At 42.1% G+C, this 20,589-nt stretch overlaps 1 protein-coding gene across 6 annotated transcripts in view; it reads right to left on the bottom strand.

Annotated features, from left to right (window-relative positions):
• Positions 1–15,657, bottom strand: part of LOC106613909 (disintegrin and metalloproteinase domain-containing protein 9) — a 35,986-nt gene extending 20,329 nt beyond the window's left edge. For 2 of the 6 annotated variants that reach the window (XR_006756949.1, XM_045687781.1), the window contains exons 1-12: positions 15,444–15,632; positions 14,576–14,596; positions 10,344–10,453; positions 10,162–10,238; positions 9,979–10,057; positions 8,453–8,529; positions 6,486–6,678; positions 6,269–6,331; positions 5,833–5,904; positions 4,931–5,100; positions 3,562–3,652; positions 1–97 (exon numbers count right to left, since the gene is read on the bottom strand). The exon at positions 1–97 is cut by the window's left edge and continues 34 nt beyond it. Coding sequence is in view for 5 of the 6 variants with exons in the window: in XM_045687781.1 (XP_045543737.1) it covers positions 1–97; positions 3,562–3,652; positions 4,931–5,100; positions 5,833–5,904; positions 6,269–6,331; positions 6,486–6,678; positions 8,453–8,529; positions 9,979–10,057; positions 10,162–10,238; positions 10,344–10,453; positions 14,576–14,596; positions 15,444–15,513 (1,120 nt within the window). In the remaining variant the exon portion in view is untranslated. Of the gene's footprint in view, positions 98–3,561; positions 3,653–4,930; positions 5,101–5,832; positions 5,905–6,268; positions 6,332–6,485; positions 6,679–8,452; positions 8,530–9,978; positions 10,058–10,161; positions 10,239–10,343; positions 10,454–14,468; positions 14,597–15,443 lie in introns of those variants that run through there. The other 4 variants (XM_045687784.1, XM_045687796.1, XM_045687782.1 and 1 more) reach the window with 4 other exon arrangements.
• Between the last annotated feature and the right edge of the window lie 4,932 nt (positions 15,658–20,589).

Below are 20,589 nucleotides of genomic sequence, written 5' to 3' on the forward strand. Positions count from 1 at the left end.
TACAGGTACAGCGGCCGTCGTCATGATTCATGCCCAGGTTATGGCCCATCTCGTGGGCCACTACAGTAGAGACGTAGCCCAGGTTGTCTCCACTATACTGTGGAGAACATTTGGTAGAAGACCACATTGCTGTTCAGATTTAGATTTTTTTTAAACCAAAAAGGTTTAAGAAGAAATGACATTTGATTTAAACCAAAAAGCACAAAAAGAGTTGAAGATACTCTGAATACTATAATGTTAGCAGGAGCTGTTGGAGCACGGTATTTACACACGGTACATTACAACACAAAGAAGAATCTGTGGAATGAACACAGACGCTGTGCTTCGTCATCGCGGACTGGTTTAACCGGTTACATTTCCTTAGCAGATTAACTCCTGTGTTATGAGATAAGTCCCAAATGGCAACCCTATTCTTTTATAGTGCACTACTGTTGATCAAGGCTCTGGGGTAAAAAGTAGTGTTTTAAAGGGAATAGGGTTTCCATTTGGGACGCATCCAATAGGGTGCCATTTGGGACACATCCAATAGGGTGCCATTTGGGAGGCAGTGATGGTGTGTCTGAGAACAAACTGCACTATTGTCTTCTACATCTGACTGACGCATGAATAATCTAGACCTATCAGGTGGCTGACACGACCTCACAACGCTAACAGCCACAACCTCAGCTAGGTTACAATGATTAGCCTGCTAGGTGTTAGCGTCCTGGCTAGGTTACAATGATTAGCCTGCTAGGTGTTAGCGTCCTGGCTAGGTTACAATGATTAGCCTGCTAGGTGTTAGGGTCCTGTCTAGGTTACAATGATTAGCCTGCTAGCTGTTAGGACAAAAACACTATGCCAGAAAGGAAGCCGTTTCATTGGACTACAGTAATTTCAAATGTAAATTTAGATTGTTTCTCCCCCCCCCAGAAAAAAGCAGAAAAAACAAATAATAATAGTTGCTGTGCATTTTCCAGATTTGTTTTATATTATACTTCCATACCGAGGTCAAAATAACACTGAAATAGTGATAATTATGATAATGCTCTTTTAGTGTGAGATTGTTATTATTTTACTCCTGGAATATCAGCCTGGTCAGGTGGGATGGAGGGTCGGCCCACAGCATGACATCACAATCTGATTATTCTGACCAATGACCAGTCATCTTTCATTTGCATATGTATCCTCCTACTTTGAAAGGGTAAGGGGGGGTCCACCAAATCAGGGCTATGAAAGAAAATGTGTATCAACACGCCCACACAATCAGACTGAGTACTTCAATGGCAAAAGGAGGAACAGGGAAATAAATCCTGAAAAAATATATTTGGAGTTCTTTTCATGAAATTATGATTATTTTTGTATATATTTTTTTTTAACCTGTTGGGTCTAGGGGGCAGCATTTGCACGTCTGGATAAAAAAAATGTACCCGATTTAATCTGGTTACTAATCCTACCCAGTAACTAGAATATGCATATACTTATTATATATGGATAGAAAACACTCTAAAGTTTCCAAAACTGTTTGAATGGTGTCTGTGAGTATAACAGAACTCATTTGGCAGGCAAAACCCTGAGACATTTTCTGACAGGAAGTGGATACCTGATGTGTTGTATTGACTTTAAACCTATCCCATTGAAAAACACAGGGGTTTAGGAATATTTTGGCACTTCCTATTGCTTCCACTAGATGTCACCAGCCTTTACAAAGTGTTTTGAGTCTTCTGGAGGGAGATCTGACCGAACAAGAGCCATGGAACGATGATGGCCCATTAGACACCTGGCGCGAGTTCATGTTGGGTACCCTCGTTCCAATACGTTATAAAAGAGTATGCATTCGTCCACCTTGAATATTATTCATGTTCTGGTTAAAAAGGCCCTAATGATTTATGCTATACAACGTTTGACATGTTTGAACGAACGGAAATATATTTTTTCCCCTCGTTCATGACGAGAAGTCCGGCTGGCTTACATCATGTGCTAACGAGACGGAGATTTTTGGACATAAATGATGAGCTTTTTTGAACAAAACTACATTCGTTATGGACCTGTGATACCTGGAAGTGACATCTGATGAAGAGAATCAAAGGTAATGGATTATTTACATAGTATTTTCGATTTTAGATCTCCCCAACATGACGTCTAGTCTGTATCGCAACGCGTATTTTTCTGGGCGCAGTGCTCAGATTATTGCAAAGTGTGATTTCCCAGTAAGGTTATTTTTAAATCTGGCAAGTTGATTGCGTTCAAGAGATGTAAATCTATAATTCTTTAAATGACAATATAATATTTTACCAATGTTTTCTAATTTTAATTATTTAATTTGTTACGCTGACTTGACTGCCGGTTATTGGAGGGAAACGATTTCCTCAACATCAATGCCATAGTAAAACGCTGTTTTTGGATATAAATATGAACTTGATAGAACTAAAAATGCATGCATTGTCTAACATAATGTCCTAGGAGTGTCATCTGATGGAGATTGTAAAAGGTTAGTGCATCATTTTAGCTGGTTTTATGGTTTTGGTGACCCTGTCTTTGACTTGACAAAACATTACACACAACTCTTGTAAATGTACTGTCCTAACATACTCTAAATTTATGCTTTCGCCGTAAAACCTTTTTGAAATCGTAAAACGTGGTTAGATTAAGGAGATGTTTATCTTTCAAATGGTGTAAAATAGTTGTATATTTGAAAAATTTGAATTTTGACATTTATTTGGATTCAAATTTGCCGCTCTTGAAATGCACCTGCTGTTGATGGAGTGCACCACGGGTGGCACGCTAGCGTCCCACCTAGCCCCAAGAGGTTTTAAAGACCGCAAGGGGGCTTTAAACTCAAACTGCCTGCGGGGCTGCATTGAATGTGCAGTATCCGGCCTGCGGGCCTGGAGTTTGAAACATGCTTGTGAGAAGACAGATTTTCAGGATGTCTCATGGTGGTCAGACAAACACGGCTCCTAGCGCTGTCACCTTACACCGCAGATGGATTGAGACACATCCAATGCACAAACAGATCTCTCTAGCTTCAACTAACAAGATTTTAAAATGAGACGTTGAAACTCAAACTACTTTCCGGCTGCAAACTACTTTCCGGCTGCATTGAACGGCCGTATCTGGCCCGCGGGCTTCCAGTTTGGAACGTGCTTTATGCGCTCGTCTGCTACAAGGGTAAGTTGTACTGTCTACTGTTAGGTTTAAATTTTCAAGGGTACAAACTCTACAGAAATGAATGAAAACTTTAAACCAAGTTAATTCTTCCCAGAGGGTCAATACAGCTGCATTAGACAAAGACATGGTTCCACCCATGGTAGTATATGTACACCCCACTTTGGGTGAAGTCTCCTCCTCATCACTAAACAGTGCATCATTATTGCCTGTCAGAGAGCTGAGTGATATGGGCCTTAAACGGTTCCTCCCCTTATCAGTACTGTTACATGTGATCTCAGCCCCTCCCAAGCTTCCTTATGGCTCCCCTCATGTCTCTATTCCACCTAATGGTGAATACTACATACCTAATGATGAATAAGACACCTAATGATGAATAATACATTAAGCTTAGAAGCCAAACCTATCACTACTAACCACATTGATTCCTCCAGCGGTGGCCATCGAACACACTGTTCCCACGAACGCCATGCCCAGGATCCCTCCCCCATACGCTCCCGCAAGACCACTGGGGAAACAGAGAGAGAAAAACACATATAAAACATTACAGGACAAAACAGAGATGATCAACTAACAGACCACTGGGGAAACAGAGATGATCAACTAACAGACCACTGGGGAAACAGAGATGATCAACTAATAGACCACTGGGGAAACAAAGAGAGAAAAACATACAAAACATTACAGAACAAGTATTGTAGCTGTAGATCGGTTTACATGACAGAAAATACATTCCAACTCCCATCAGTCTACACTACAGTCAACTTACATGACAGAAAATACATTCCAACTCCCATCAGTCGACACTACAGTCAACTTACATTAGAGAGTTTAACCCTCAAATTCAACTGTGGGCCCGGAAGCCAGTTCCACTGCTTTAGTTCATTGTTTCTCCACTGAGTTGGACCTGGGACACCAGGTGGGTGATATTGACTGTCAGGTAGAGGAGAAAACCCAGCAGTGGTCCAGAACCTCATAGGGTTTAAGATGATTGGGTATCGGGGACACAATTTAAAACATCTATCAACTACTCATTATTATGGAGTGACTGGAGACAAACTGCTCAGTATTATAGATGAACACACGATATAGTCTGTCGTCAGATGTTAAATCACAGACCTGGCTAAAGACTATACACCAGAGGTATTCAAATCTTAAAAATGGAACTAAATAAATAGGAGACAAACGTAAATAAAATGTACTGACATATGCAAATATCAAATACAACAGAATATACCAGTTAGCAGACTGTTTTGTGTGATCACTATGGAAATTGAACCCACAACCCTATTTAGCATCATTCTCTTACCAACTGAGCCAAACAGAACCATACATCTCTGTTAGGGTTGAAAAGGCTATTTGTTTGCATAACCTATATAATATACCGGGGAAGCTATGCTACAATATTAAGTATATAAACTACGGATAAATCAACTGCTGAAGACAAGAACTACACCCGGCGACAGGAAGTGCGTCACTAGGCTGGGACCTGCCTGCACGCCGACGTTAGGATGAGCAAGTTTAAACCACGCTCATCCTCACCCTGACAGGCCAGCATTGAGCGGGAACTCTCTCTGTCAGAGTATATAAGGGAGAACAATAGGATGTGATGCTCTCTTCTCTGTCTGCCCTGCGTGGTGTCACAGCGAGACCGTATATATACGAACAACATATTTACCATTCAAGTGTTTGCAATAATTAAAGAACAAAGAAAACTTGAGTTACTCTTTGCCAAATAATTTGTTCTAATACCAGATTTGAATTGACGCAACATCTCTCCACTCACACAATTAGCTGTGCGTCATCATTCCTGATCCGGGGTAGCAGCACCGTCTTCCTCCAGTCGACGAACAGTCCTAACACTTCCCCTGCAGAGCCTTCTACACTGAAGGGGTTGGCTTCGTTAAAGATCTCCAGGCCTACCAGCACCACGCGGATATTCAGCTTCTTATAGTACTGGAGATGAATACAGAACAATACATAGAAAATATATATCATGTTATGATAATTATTTACAGACACACAGCCAAATAGTCTAGTACCCTCAAATTCAAATCTGGACCTGGTAGCTAACCTGTTGCACCCTATATAAAACTACTGTAATTATTAGTTGACCCTGCTGGTCATCTTCAAGAAGAATCTTAACTTAATGGCCATGTACTCTTATAATCTCCAGCCGGCACAGCCAGAGCCAGGGGACTGGCCACCCCTCAGAGCCTGGTTCCTCTCCAGGTTTCTTCCTAGAGAACTTCCTAGAAAGGAAGGAACAACTCAGTCCCTCTAATCAGGGACTGATTTAGACCTGGGACACCAGGTGGGGTGATATTAATGATCAGGGCCTGATTTAGACCTGGGACACAAGGTGGGGTGATATTAATGATCAGGGCCTGATTTAGACCTGGGACGCCAGGTGGGTGATATTAATGATCAGGGCCTGATTTAGACCTGGGACACCAGGTGGGTGATATTAATGATCAGGCAGAACAGGAAAGCAGCAGTAGTCCGGACCTCCCAGGGTAATATTTGAACATCCCTGGTCTACTACTTTCTCTAGTTTCTCCTGGGTGAAGAGCTCATTGTAGCCTTATGTCTCAACGAGGATGAAGAGGACTGAGGAAGTACAGTTTCAGTGTAACATTGTTGTTTGCTTGAGACTGAGTAGCGAGAGAGAGAAAGATGTTTTGTCACCCCATCCAGTAGATTGGCTAGTTCCACCATCTCCTCTCGCACCGCTGTCTCGTTCTTCTTCTTGTAGGTATACTGTGGACATGGTCAGAAAGAGGCAGAACTCAGTCAGCTGATCATCATGTAGGAATACATTCTAATATAATCCATTGGAGTATCATTAACTTACGATTACGCAGTAGGCAAGTGGTTCTGAAACCTCTCCTCGAGGACCCTCAGACATTTTCACAATTTTGTTGTAACCCTGAACTAACTCACCTGATTTATCTAAATCAAGGGCTTGATGATTAGTTGACAAGTTGAATCAGGTGTGTTAGCTGGGGAACAGTTCAACTACATGGAACGGCTGGGCGTCCAAGAGGAGAGGTCGGAAAACCTCTGAGTTAGCCTATACAAGTTATACATCTATAAAATTTTGAAAAAATAGTAAGTATTTTACCCTGAGAAAGTCAGCAACCAACACCAACTCTACATATCTGGTCTGAGGTAAATTACGTTTCCTCTGTTATGAAGAAGAAAGAAAAAAAAAGTCCTTAGTGAGACTGGTACTTCCATTTACATCCATGTTTAGTCTGACAGACATCCAGTACATTCACCCTGAAAACACTTTAATATCTGTTATATTCTGCTATGCTGCGTAACGGAAACATCCCAACCCGTAAAAGTGCTGTCATCGAGAGGGAAGGGTGGAAAGGCGAGTGACTCTCAGTGTGCGACGTCTCATTGGTCACTCCACAGACAAAGGGTTCCGATTGGCTGTGCTCCAGGCGGTAGAGGAGGTGCTCGTTGTTTGTCGACTGCTTGATTGGTTCCAGCCCATAACTCTGGTTGCCGAGGAGAATGACACCCCTACGAAGAAGAAGTGCAACTGACAGATTTGTAATCAATTTGTGACAAATTACTTTTCATTCCCAGATCATCACAATGGTTTAACAACATTTCCTCGAATCAAGCTTAAGTCAGCGATTAGAAGTAGAGGACAAGGAAAGTCAGGATAACTGGTTAGACAAACCAGGAAACTATTATGAAAGGACTGGAGAACTTCCTTGTTAAGAGACACTGAAAACCCTTTCATTGAACCACTGAATGTGGTATAAAACACAACCCTGTGTACAGGTCAACAAATACAAAAGGATGTGGTCCTCTGTTGCTCAGTTAGTAGAGCATGGCTCCAGGTCCTCTGTAGTTCAGTTAGTAGAGCATGGTCCTCTGTAGTTCAGTTAGTAGAACATGGTCCTCTGTAGTTCAGTTAGTAGAGCATGGTCCTCTGTAGTTCAGTTAGTAGAACATGGTCCTCTGTAGTTCAGTTAGTAGAGCATGGCTCCAGGTCCTCTGTAGTTCAGTTAGTAGAACATGGTCCTCTGTAGTTCAGTTAGTAGAGCATGGCTCCAGGTCCTCTGTAGTTCAGTTAGTAGAACATGGTCCTCTGTAGTTCAGTTAGTAGAACATGGTCCTCTGTAGTTCAGTTAGTAGAGCATGGCTCCAGGTCCTCTGTAGTTCAGTTAGTAGAACATGGTCCTCTGTAGTTCAGTTAGTAGAACATGGCTCCAGGTCCTCTGTAGTTCAGTTAGTAGAACATGGTCCTCTGTAGTTCAGTTAGTAGAGCATGGCTCCAGGTCCTCTGTAGGTCAGTTAGTAGAGCATGGCTCTTACAATGCCAGGATATTAGGTGTGATTGCCACGACCACCCATAGATCAAAAATGTATGCACGCACAACTGTTAGTGTATGAACGCAACATAACTGTTAGGCGCTTTGGATAAAAGCTAAATGGCATATATTTTTATTATAATACAAGACAGACCTGAGGTCAGTATTTACTGAGAGTTAGTATTATTATATTATATATAAGTGAATGAGAGACAGACCTGAGGTCAGTAGTTACCGAGAGTTAGTATTATTATATTATATATAAGTGAATGAGAGACAGACCTGAGGTCAGTAGTTACCGAGAGTTAGTATTATTATATATAAGTGAATGAGAGACAGACCTGAGGTCAGTATTATTATATATAAGTGAATGAGAAACAGACCTGAGGTCAGTAGTTACTGAGAGTTAGTATTATTATATATAAGTGAATGAGAGACAGACCTGAGGTCAGTAGGTACTGAGAGTTAGTATTATTATATTATATATAAGTAAATGAGAGACAGACCTGAGGTCAGTAGTTGCTGAGAGTTAGTATTATTATATATAAGTGAATGAGAGACAGACCTGAGGTCAGTAGTTACCGAGAGTTAGTATTATTATATATAAGTGAATGAGACAGACCTGAGGTCAGTATTATTATATATAAGTGAATGAGAAACAGACCTGAGGTCAGTAGTTACTGAGAGTTAGTATTATTATAGATAAGTGAATGAGAGACAGACCTGAGGTCAGTAGGTACTGAGAGTTAGTATTATTATATTATATATAAGTAAATGAGAGACAGACCTGAGGTCAGTAGTTACTGAGAGTTAGTATTATTATATATAAGTGAATGAGAGACAGACCTGAGGTCAGTAGGTACTGAGAGTTAGTATTATTATATTATATATAAGTAAATGAGAGACAGACCTGAGGTCAGTAGTTACTGAGATTTAGTATTATTATATTATATATAAGTGAATGAGAGACAGACCTGAGGCCTGAGCAGGTGCTGAGGGCGACCAAAGATTCTTCATGATCCTCCACATCCCCATGGTAATAACAATGGACCTGCAACACACACACACACACATCACCAAGTGACAGGCAGCTATAAACAGGCATGTAATTTAATACCACCATGTGGAAATATACAGTCAAAACGTATGTATGTAAAGTACCAGTCAAAGGTTTGGACAACCTCTCATTCAAGGGTTTTTCTTTAATTTTTACTATTTTCTACATTGTAGAATAATAGTGAAGACATCAAAATAACACGTATGGAATCAAAAAAAAGTGTTAAACAAATCAAAATATATATTATATTCTGCAAAGTAGCCACCCATTGCCTTGATGACAGCTTTGCACACTCTTGTCATTCTCTCAACCAGCTTTATGAGGTAGTCACCTGGAATGCATTTCAATTAACAGGTGTGCTTGGGCCAAGAAACACAAGCAATGGACATTAGACCGGTGGAAATCTATCCTTTGGTCTGTTGAGTCCAATTTTGAGATTTTTGGTTCCAACCGCTGTGTCTGAGACGCAGAATAGGTGAACGGATGATCTCCACATGTGTGGTTCCCACCGTGAAGCATGGAGGTGGTGGTGTGATGGTGCTTGGCTGGTGACACTGTCCATGATTTACTTAGAATTCAAGGCACACTTAACCAGCATGGCTACCACAGCATTCTGCAGCGATACGCCATCTGGTTTGGGCTTAGTGGGACTATCATTTGTTTTTCAACAGGGCAATGACCCCCCCCTCCAGGCTGTGTGAGGGCTATTTGACCAAGAAGGAGAGTGATGGAGCGCTGCATCAGATGACCTGGCCTCCATAATCACCCGACGTCAACCCAATTGAGATGGTTTGGGATGAGTTGGGCCACAGAGTAAATGAAAAGCAGCCAGCAAGTGCTCAGCATATGTGGGAACTCCTTCAAGACTGTTGGAAAAGCATTCCTCATGAAGCTGGTTGAGAGAATGCCAAGAGTGTACAAAGCTGTCATCGAGGCAAAGGGAGGCTACTTTGGAGAACATAAAATATATTTTGATCTGTTTAACACTTTTTTGGTTACTACATGATTCCATATGTGTTATTTCATAGTTTTGATATATTCAATATTATTCTACAATGTAGAAAATAGTAAAAATAAAGAAAAACCCTGGAATGAGTAGGTGTGTCAGACACAGACAGACAGACATACATAACCCCCACCACCCCTCGCATCCTGCCTAGCCCTCCCCAGCCAGCTCGTCAGTCCCCCTCCCACCCCAGCCAGCTCGTCAGTCCCCCTCCCTCCCACCCCAGCCAACTCGTCAGTCCCCCTCCCTCCCACCCCAGCCAACTCGTCAGTCCCCCTCCCTCCCTCCCCAGCCAGCTCGTCAGTCCCCCTCCCTCCCCAGCCAGCTCGTCAGTCCCCCTCCCTCCCTCCCCAACCAGCTTGTCAGTCCCCCTCCCACCCGAGTCTCCCCTTACAATCCACCCAATGTCATTCTGTAATGTAGTCTCTGCTACTTACATCAGGTTTAGGGTATGTAGACATCAGATTCCCACTGGCATCATGGGAAAACTGAACAAAGCTTTTGGATAAAAACTCTCTGACAAAAGAAAAAAAAGAAAAATACACCGATCACTCCACAAGAATATAATTGTGTGACCTTAAGGTCATTACTAGTATGTAATAGAAGATAAATTGACTTACGTGTTCTTTTTAAGATGGAGGAAATGTTCCTTGTTGTCAATGATCAGTGAATAAGAACGTTCATCGGGTTCTTCAGTCTGAAATGAGTTGCAACAACAACACAGTCACATGAAAATACACCAGTCGTCATTTACCATCGTTTGTTCAAACCACGAGTTGGGAGACCTGTAGATGTATCTTACCTTTCCCGATTCAGGAAGTCTGTCGGCATTTCTTGCCCATCTCCTGTGAATAAGCTGAGGCTTTACAATCGTGTAGCTGGAAAGTTTAGATGTTTGTCCATTGAAAATATCTGAAGAAAAGGTAGAAAGAACAGCCATGAACTACTGGCCTACTCATGTTCCAATGGCCAATGTCCTGAATGGCCAAGATTACATACACAGCCAAAGTCTGATCGGCCAAATCAAACAAAACAGCTAATTCATTAAGAAAGAAACATCAATCTACTGAAAATATGTCAATGATGACATACTGGCATGGTCCCAAGTTAAATAAATGAGTGGAAAACATGATGTATTGCTGAGTATAGGTGACTCATTAGGCGCCTTCGACATTGAAGCCGACTTGAAAGGCGAATCGAGACGGACTGATGTACAAATCACCTTGCGTCATAAATACAGGGCCTTGCGAAAGTATCCTTGGATTTCATCACATTTTATTGTGTTACAAAGTGGGATTCAAATGGATTCAATTGTCTTTTCTTTTTTTTTTTAACAATCTACACAAAATACTCTTGATGTCAAAGTTTATTTATTTTGTAAACATTTTTTAAAGATTAATAGACAATAAATAACAAAAACATAGACTTCCCTGAATCAATACATGTTAGAAACAGCTTTGGCAGCGATTCCAGCTGTGAGTGTTTCTGGGTAAGTCTCTAAGAGCTTCACCACACCTGTATTGTGCAACATTAGCCATTATTCTTTAAGCTCTGTCAAGATGTTGGGAATCATAGCTAAACAGCAATTTTAAAGTCTTGCCATAGATATTCAAGTAGATTTAAGTCAAAACTTAAGTCAGTGAATGTTGGTTTATTGGTAAGCAACTCCAGTGTGGATTTGGCCTTGTGTTTTAGATTGTCCTGTTGAAAGGTGAATTCCTCTACCAGTCTCTGGTATAAAGAAAACTGAAGCAGGTTTTCCTCTAGGATTTTGCCTGTGTTTAGCTCAATCCCATGTATTTTTATTCTGAAAAACTCCCCAGTTCTTAACGATGTCAAGCATACCCATAACATGATGCAGCCACCACCATGCTTGTTAATAAGGAGGCAGTTCAGGTGTCAGCATGCTTAAGTTTCGCTGGTGCCGAGCCGAGCTATTCTAGCCGAACGAGTCTGCTCGCATACTCCCTTAAAAGATATTCACTTGAAAAACAAGAGAAAAAAACCAAATAAATAAAAATTGTACAAAAATATTAAAATACAAAAAAAAAATTACAAAAAATATCGGCAATTGTACTGTTTGTTTTGAGACGCCGTAGCCAGTATACACTTCCTCAAATTAGTCTGAATTAATCTATGACTCAAGCAATCTGTCATTCATTTTGACTTTTTTTGCAGAGGAGATCGTAGTCGCACGATTTTGCATCTGACTAGAATGATTGGTGCAGTATTTTCTCAAGTGAAATTTTTTCTCATGAGCACGAGTCGTCTCGTTGAATGACAACAGGTACGTAATTGAAGAATCCCTACTGTTGACCAATCGTCGACGAGGCAGCGTAGACTTTGGCTTGCCTCAGGAAAAAAAATCTTGTGTGTCCAAAACAGCCGACTAAAAACACTCGCCAAAGTCCAAAACAAACATAAATGTCACAAAATGTTTTCATAATATATGCACAAACTGTTCTGAACTGTTTCGGCTGGGAAACATGCGGACTCCTTAACTTAGTGATGCGTTGTTTTTGCCCAATTTCTTATTACTTGTTGCCCTGTTGCATACAAAATGCATGTTTTGGTATATTTTTATGATGTATATATATATTTTTTTCACTGTCATTTAAGTCGTTATTGTTGAATCACTACAACGTAGATCCATCCTCAGTTCTCCCATCACAGCCGTGTTTTAAAATCACCGATGACCTCATGGTAACATCCCTGAGCAGGTTCATTCCGGTCCTGCAGCTCAGTTCAAAAGGACGACTGCCACTTTGATGTGTCTGTGTGTTTTAATACATAATCCACAGCATAATTATTAACTTGACCATGCTTAAAAAGAGATTCAATGTCTGATTTGTTAATTGTTACCCATCTACCAATCAATGCCCTTCTTTATGAGGTTTTCAAAAAAGCTTCCTGGTCTTTGTAGTTGAATCTGTGATTGAAATTCGATAGTTGACTGAGGGACCTTACAGATGTTGTATGTATGGGGGACAGAGAAATGGGTTAGTCATTCACTACTAGACTGAGGGACCTTACAGATGTTGTATGTATGGGGGACAGAGAAAGGGGTTCGTCGTTCACTACTAGACTGAGGGACCTTACAGATGTTGTATGTATGGGGGACAGAGAAAGGGGTTCGTCGTTCACTACTAGACTGAGGGACCTTACAGATGTTGTATGTATGGGGGACAGAGAAAGGGGTTCGTCGTTCACTACTAGACTGAGGGACCTTACAGATGTTGTATGTATGGGGGACAGAGAAAGGGGTTAGTCGTTCACTACTAGACTGAGGGACCTTACAGATGTTGTATGTATGGGGGACAGAGAAAGGGGTTAGTCGTTCACTACTAGACTGAGGGACCTTACAGATGTCGTATGTATGGGGGACAGAGAAAGGGGTTAGTCGTTCACTACTAGACTGAGGGACCTTACAGATGTCGTATGTATGGGGGACAGAGAAAGGGGTTAGTCGTTCACTACTAGACTGAGGGACCTTACAGATGTTGTATGTATGGGGGACAGAGGAAGTCGTTAAAAAAAAAAAACACAGCAACCTGTATTATTTCACACAGAGTGAATCCATGTAACTTATGTGATTTGTTCATCCAAATTTGACTCCTGAACCAATTTAGGCTTGCCTAAACAAAAGGGCTGAATACCTATGCAACGACAACATTTTACTCATCTAATTTTTATTAATATATTCTTTTAAGTTTCCACTTTCACAGAGTATTTTGAGTATATTGTTGGCAGATCGTCGGCGGGACGTCAGCGGGCAGATCGACGGCGGGACGTCAGCGGGCAGATCGACGGCGGGACGTCAGCGGGCAGATCGACGGCGGGACGTCTGCGGGCAGATCGACGGCGGGACGTCTGCGGGCAGATCGACGGCGGGACGTCTGCGGGCAGATCGACGGCGGAACGTCAGCGATCCATTATTGGTTAAACGGGTTCTTACCACGTAACCACCGTAACGCCAGAGTCTGTACTTCTGTTTTGAAGCCAGATGATGAGTCTGAGCCGTATTTCACCCTTAGTTTTACACAAATCATTTAAAATCTGCAGTTAGTAAAACTGACGATTTGTTTATTTGTTATTAAAAGTACTAACGAGCGTACTGTTGTTTGTACGAGTGCCTGACGAGCGTACTGTTGTTTGTACGAGTGCCTGACGAGCGTACTGTTGTTTGTACGAGTGCCTGACGAGCGTACTGTTGTTTGTACGAGTGCCTGACGAGCGTACTGTTGTTTGTACGAGTGCCTGACGAGCGTACTGTTGTTTGTATGAGTGTGCGTACTGAGACTGTCACCCTGATCTTGACTACACTAGGTAGTTGGGCTACTTCCCACGCTGCCGTGGGACAACACAATGCCACAGATGTCTCAAGTTTTGCGTGAGAGTGTGCATGCTGACTGCAGGAATGTCTACCAGAGATGTTGCCTGAGAAGTTTATGTTAATTTCTCTACGAAAAAAAATGCATCCAACATCGTTTTAAAGAGTTTTGCACTACGTCCAACCGGCCTCCCAACCGCAGACCACGTGTTACCACGCCAGCCCAGGACCTCCACATTCGCTTCTTCACCTGCAGCCACCCGGACAGCTGATGAAACTATTTCTGTCAGTAATAAAGCCCTTTTGTGGGGGAAAAAAAAAACTCTGATTGGCTGGGCTTGGCTCCCCTGAGGGTGGGGCTATGCCCTCCTAGGCCCACCCATGGCTGCGTTCCTGCCCAGTCATGTGAAATCCATAGGATTATGGCTTGATACATTTATTTCAATTGACTGATTTCCTTATATGAACTGTAACAAAGTAAAATCATTGAAATTGTTGTGTTTATATTTTTGTTCAGTATAAGTTATTTCTTGTGTAGGCTGCTGTCTTCATTGAAATAAACTTATGTGAGGGGGAAATAATTGCCACATTAACTACCATCAGCAACACCGTTCTACAGCTGCCCAGTGGGAAGCACCTCGGGTTCAGTTTGCTTCTGGCAGATATCGGCTAGGTGATGCGACCGTCTGTGCTCTCATACTCACTAAAGACCGTGGCTTGAAAAACTAGAAGAAAAAAAAAAACGCAGCAATATTACTGTTTGTCTCTCTTGAGCCACCGTAGCAACATCATAGCCAGAAACATTTCCTCAAAATTGTCTATATTAATCTTCAAAACAGACCCCCTGCAACTCAACACTGATATTTTAAACATTTCCTGTTTCCATGAATTGAGGAAGAAGAAAACATTTCTCTGTGCGACACCAAACAGTACGTGACCTGTAACTCCCAGTAACAGATAACAAAAATATTTGTTTAAAAATCACATTATCTGATGTAACATTCTGTAGCTAGTTCTCTTGGCTTCCAGAACACAAAAACTAAAGTAAACTTACCACTTTCTATTTGTTAACCTTAAATAAAAATAGCAAAACTAAAGAAAATATAAAATGTTAATCTCTAAACAAGTGAAATTACATTTTTGAAAAATGTATATATTTTTGTGGTGTGTCATATTCTGTTGTATTTGTTTAGCCGACGTTTCATATTCGGTTCCACGCATTGAAAACTGATTTAGGATCATCTCTTACCATCACAGCCCAAACCTTCAGGCACATCAGAAACAATAAGACCGACCCCGGATCAGAATTTATAACATGCGCTAACAAAAGTAATTATTTTGTGCGGAAGCAAAACGTGTCGCGGAGAGTTGCTGTGAAATAGCCTCTATTGGTGGTTAATAAGTAGAGTTAAACGGTATGATAGACAAAGTAACCTTGTTATCAGGTAGGCTACATTTCACAATCCAATTCCCGAGGCATTGTAATCGCAACAGGTACCAAGCGTAACGAAGAAGGCTATCACCTAAAGGCAATAAAAAATAAATTTAAAAACATTTCAATCTCTCACCCACCTTTATTGTTCTCGGTTCCAACGATGCAACAAATTAGAAAGACTAAAACCACTAGACTTTTCCCCAGCATGATCCTTGCTACAACATTTGTCCATTGACGACAGCTATGTTATCGGGCTGTTGGAGGCGGACAGGGCAGGTGAGAAGACACCTGTGAGCCAGAGGAGGTGTACCTAAAGTTACTCTTCTTCTGTGGGGTTTATCGGCGTTATGGTGCATTACCGCCACCTACTGTACTGGAGTATGGGCCAGAGAGGACCGGAACTCAATTCTACCTGCCAGCCCCGATTATCTTTAAAAAAATTAGACGAAACGTTGGAAACTATATCTACTGATAATCACTTTTTATATTTTCTCTCATCCCAGCTAACATTAAAACATTCCCACAACTTTAGAGAACGTTTCCTTCAGAGGAACTCCTTAGGTCATTACCATTTTCATAGGAACGTTTCCTGGAGGCCATTCCATTCATTTCTAATAGATCTAACACAGAACGTGTTTACCATGTTCTCTGAACTTAACATGTTCTTAACATGTTTTCATGGGAACATTACAAGCTCATTCATGTGTCCAGTTTTCTGTGAATTAGGAGAATATTCCATCAGGTGACCAGGGCAATATATCTGCTGGAGCACGTGCTACGGGTGGGTGCTGCTATGGTGACCAGCGAGCTGAGATTTTTTTATTTTATTTTATTTATTTCACCTTTATTTAAGCAGGTAGGCCAGTTGAGAACAAGTTCTCATTTACAACTGTGACCTGGCCAAGAAAGCAAAGCAGTGCGACACAAACAACAACACAGAGTTACACATGGAATAAACAAGCATACAGTCAATAACACAATAGAGAAAAGGAACGTCTATATACTGTGTGTGCAAATGAGGGAAGTTAAGGCAATAAATAGGCCATAGTAGCGAAGTAATTACAATGTAGCAGATTAACACTGGAGTGATAGATGTGCAGATGATGATGTGCAAGTAGTGATACTGGTGTGCAAAAGAGCAGCAGAGTAAATAAAAAACAATATGGGGATGAGGTAGGTAGATTGGAGGGGCTATTTACAGATGGGCTATGTACAGCTGCAGCGATCGGTTAGCTGCTCAGATAGCTGATGTTTAAAGTTAGTGAGGGAAATAAAAGTCTCCAGCTTCAGTGATTTTTTGCAATTCGTTCCAGTCATTGGCAGCAGAGAACTGGAAGGAAAGGCGGCCAAAGGAGTTGTTGGCTTTGGGGATGACCAGTGAGATATATACTCGCTGGAGCGCGTGCTAACATACACAGAGCATGTTTACCATGTTCTCAGAACATGTGATATTAATGTTCTAGACACGCTTCATGGGAACGTTTCAAGAACATTTATATGTCCAAAGAAAAATGTATTTCACAGCAGGTCTTATTACTGTTGCAGAGCCAATCAAGGCCCTGATTGGTGACCCATCCATTCCTAGTTCTTTGACTGTTGGCAGGGTTAGGGATATTCACACACAGTGGTTTTAACATGCAGTGTTTTCAACTTACATGATTACATTTTCTATTTATTTAACCTTTATTTAACCATTGAGACCCAGAGTCTCTTTTTCAAGGGAGACCTGTCCAAGAAGGCAGCAACAATCAATACATTACAGAACTAAAACATACAACAATACAGCACAACATGATCCAGCCTCAAAAAAGCATTTACACTCGTCCGTAACAGAGTCTCCCATCAATATTTTAAATCCATTCAGTGGCACTAACATATCTAGATGAAGCATGGATTGTAGACTGTTCCATGCCTCTGGTGCACAAGAAGAGAAGACAGTCTTGTCTAATACTGTGAATGTCCTGGGGACTTTAAGTAGCAACCACCTAGCAGACTGGGTATGGTATCTGCTGGTGGTGAAGGAGACCAGACTACAGAGGTAAAGAGGGAGTTGACCTGCTGGTGGTGAAGGAGACCAGACTACAGAGGTAAAGAGGGAGTTGACCTGCTGGTGGTGAAGGAGACCAGACTACAGAGGGAGTTTACCTGCTGGTGGTGAAGGAGATCAGACTACAGAGGGAGTTGACCTGCTGGTGGTGAAGGAGGCCAGACTACAGAGGGAGTTGACCTGCTGGTGGTGAAGGAGACCAGAGTACAGAGGTAAAGAGGGAGTTGACCTGCTGGTGGTGAAGGAGACCAGACTACAGAGGGAGTTTACCTGCTGGTGGTGAAGGAGACCAGACTACAGAGGTAAAGAGAGAGTTGACCTGCTGGTGGTGAAGGAGACCAGACTACAGAGGGAGTTTACCTGCTGGTGGTGAAGGAGATCAGACTACAGAGGGAGTTGACCTGCTGGTGGTGAAGGAGGCCAGACTACAGAGGGAGTTGACCTGCTGGTGGTGAAGGAGACCAGAGTACAGAGGTAAAGAGGGAGTTGACCTGCTGGTGGTGAAGGAGACCAGAGTACAGAGGTAAAGAGGGAGTTGACCTGCTGGTGGTGAAGGAGACCAGACTACAGAGGTAAAGAGGGAGTTTACCTGCTGGTGGTAAAGGAGACCAGACTACAGAGGTAAAGAGGGAGTTGACCTGCTGGTGGTGAAGGAGACCAGAGTACAGAGGTAAAGAGGGAGTTGACCTGCTGGTGGTGAAGGAGATCAGACTACAGAGGGAGTTGACCTGCTGGTGGTGAAGGAGGCCAGACTACAGAGGGAGTTGACCTGCTGGTGGTGAAGGAGACCAGAGTACAGAGGTAAAGAGGGAGTTGACCTGCTGGTGGTGAAGGAGACCAGAGTACAGAGGTAAAGAGGGAGTTGACCTGCTGGTGGTGAAGGAGACCAGACTACAGAGGTAAAGAGGGAGTTGACCTGCTGGTGGTGAAGGAGACCAGACTACAGAGGTAAAGAGGAGTTTACCCAAAGGGCTTTGTAGATAAACACATACACATGTATCTTTCTGCGCATATAAAGTGAGGTCCAACCTACCATTTGGTACAAGGTGCAATGGTGAGTGAGTGACTTGGCATTTGTAATAAAGCACAAGGCTGCATGATAAACAGAGTCCAGTCTCTGGTAGACAGAGGAGGCTGTATGATAAACAGAGTCCAGTCTCTGTAAGACAGAGGAGGCTGTATGATAAACAGAGTCCAGTCTCTGGTAGACAGAAGAGGCTGTATGATAAACAGAGTCCAGCCTCTGTAAGACAGAGGAGGCTGTATGATAAACAGAGTCCAGTCTCTGTAAGACAGAGGAGGCTGTATGATAAACAGAGTCCAGTCTCTGGTAGACAGAGGAGGCTGTATGATAAACAGAGTCCAGTCTCTGGTAGACAGAGGAGGCTGCATGATAAACAGAGTCCAGTCTCTGTAAGACAGAGGAGGCTGTATGATAAACAGAGTCCAGTCTCTGTAAGACAGAGGAGGCTGTATGATAAACAGAGTCCAGTCTCTGTAAGACAGAGGAGGCTGTATGATAAACAGAGTCCAGTCTCTGGTAGACAGAGGAGGCTGCATGATAAACAGAGTCCAGTCTCTGGTAGACAGAGGAGGCTGCATGATAAACAGAGTCCAGTCTCTGTAAGACAGAGGAGGCTGTATGATAAGCAGAGTCCAGTCTCTGGTAGACACAGGAGGCTGCATGATAAACAGAGTCCAGTCTCTGTAAGACAGAGGAGGCTGTATGATAAACAGAGTCCAGTCTCTGTAAGACAGAGGAGGCTGTATGATAAACAGAGTCCAGTCTCTGGTAGACAGAGGAGGCTGCATGATAAACAGAGTCCAGTCTCTGTAAGACAGAGGAGGCTGTATGATAAACAGAGTCCAGTCTCTGTAAGACAGAGGAGGCTGTATGATAAACAGAGTCCAGTCTCTGGTAGACAGAGGAGGCTGCATGATAAACAGAGTCCAGTCTCTGGTAGACAGAGGAGGCTGTATGATAAACAGAGTCCAGTCTCTGGTAGACAGAGGAGGCTGCATGATAAACAGAGTCCAGTCTCTGTAAGACAGAGGAGGCTGTATGATAAACAGAGTCCAGTCTCTGGTAGACAGAGGAGGCTGCATGATAAACAGAGTCCAGTCTCTGTAAGACAGAGGAGGCTGTATGATAAACAGAGTCCAGTCTCTATAAGACTGAGGAGGCTGCATGCTAAACAAGTCACCATAATCAATTACAGAGAGAAAAGTGGCCCGAACAAGCTTATTTCTAGCCGTAAGTGGGAAGCAAGCCTTATTCCCGAAAATAAAAACCCAATTTCAATTTAAGCTTCCTCACAAGATCATCCATACGAACTTTAAAGGACAACTTGTCATCCAACCAAATACCTAAATAAAAGGATGACACTTTTTCAGTGGATAAGCCACCAGACGTGACAATGCTAACGTTCTCTGGCAGAGTTCTAGCTCTGGTAAAAGGTCATGAATTTAGTTGTTTTTGTAGACCAGTTTTTCCAAGACCAGTTTGAGACCATAAAGGGAGGGCTGCAGTGACTGAAAAGCAGTGTGGAGCTCTTCAACAGACTGAACCAGAGATTGAAGCACATTAATACATGACTGGATCATCTGCATATTTCTAATTTGTTGATTTATTTATATGTATATATTTGTGGTACTGTATCAGTTTCAATACAGTGTTATTGAATTACTGTTCCACTTGGCTGGGTGCATCCCATTTCCCAAATTGTTATTTTTATTTTTTTATTTCACCTTTATTTAACCAGGTAGGCCAGATGAGAACAAGTTCTCATTTACAACTGCGACCTTGCCAAGATAAAGCAAAGCAGTGCGACACAAACAACAACACATGGAATAAACAAACGTACAGTCAATAACACAATAGAAAAAAATATATTTACAGTGTGTGCAAATGAGGTATGTTAAAGGAGGTAAGGCAATAAATAGACCATAGTGGCAAAATAATTACAATATAGCAATTAAACACTGGAGTGATAGATGTGCAGAAGATGAATGTGCAAGTAGAGATACTGGGGTGCAAAGGAGCAAAAAAATAAATAACAATATGGGGATGGGGGTATTTGGATGGGCTATTTACAGATGGGCTATGTACAGGTGCTCTGACAGCTGATGCTTAAAGTTAGTGAGGGAGATATGAGTGTCCAGCTTCAGTGATTTTTGCAGTTCGTTCCAGTCATTGACAGCAGAGAAATGAAAGGAAAGGCGGCCAAAGGAGGTGT

This window comes from Salmo salar, chromosome ssa01 (assembly GCF_905237065.1).
Source record: "Salmo salar chromosome ssa01, Ssal_v3.1, whole genome shotgun sequence".
NCBI classification, from domain to species: Eukaryota; Metazoa; Chordata; class Actinopteri; order Salmoniformes; family Salmonidae; genus Salmo; species Salmo salar.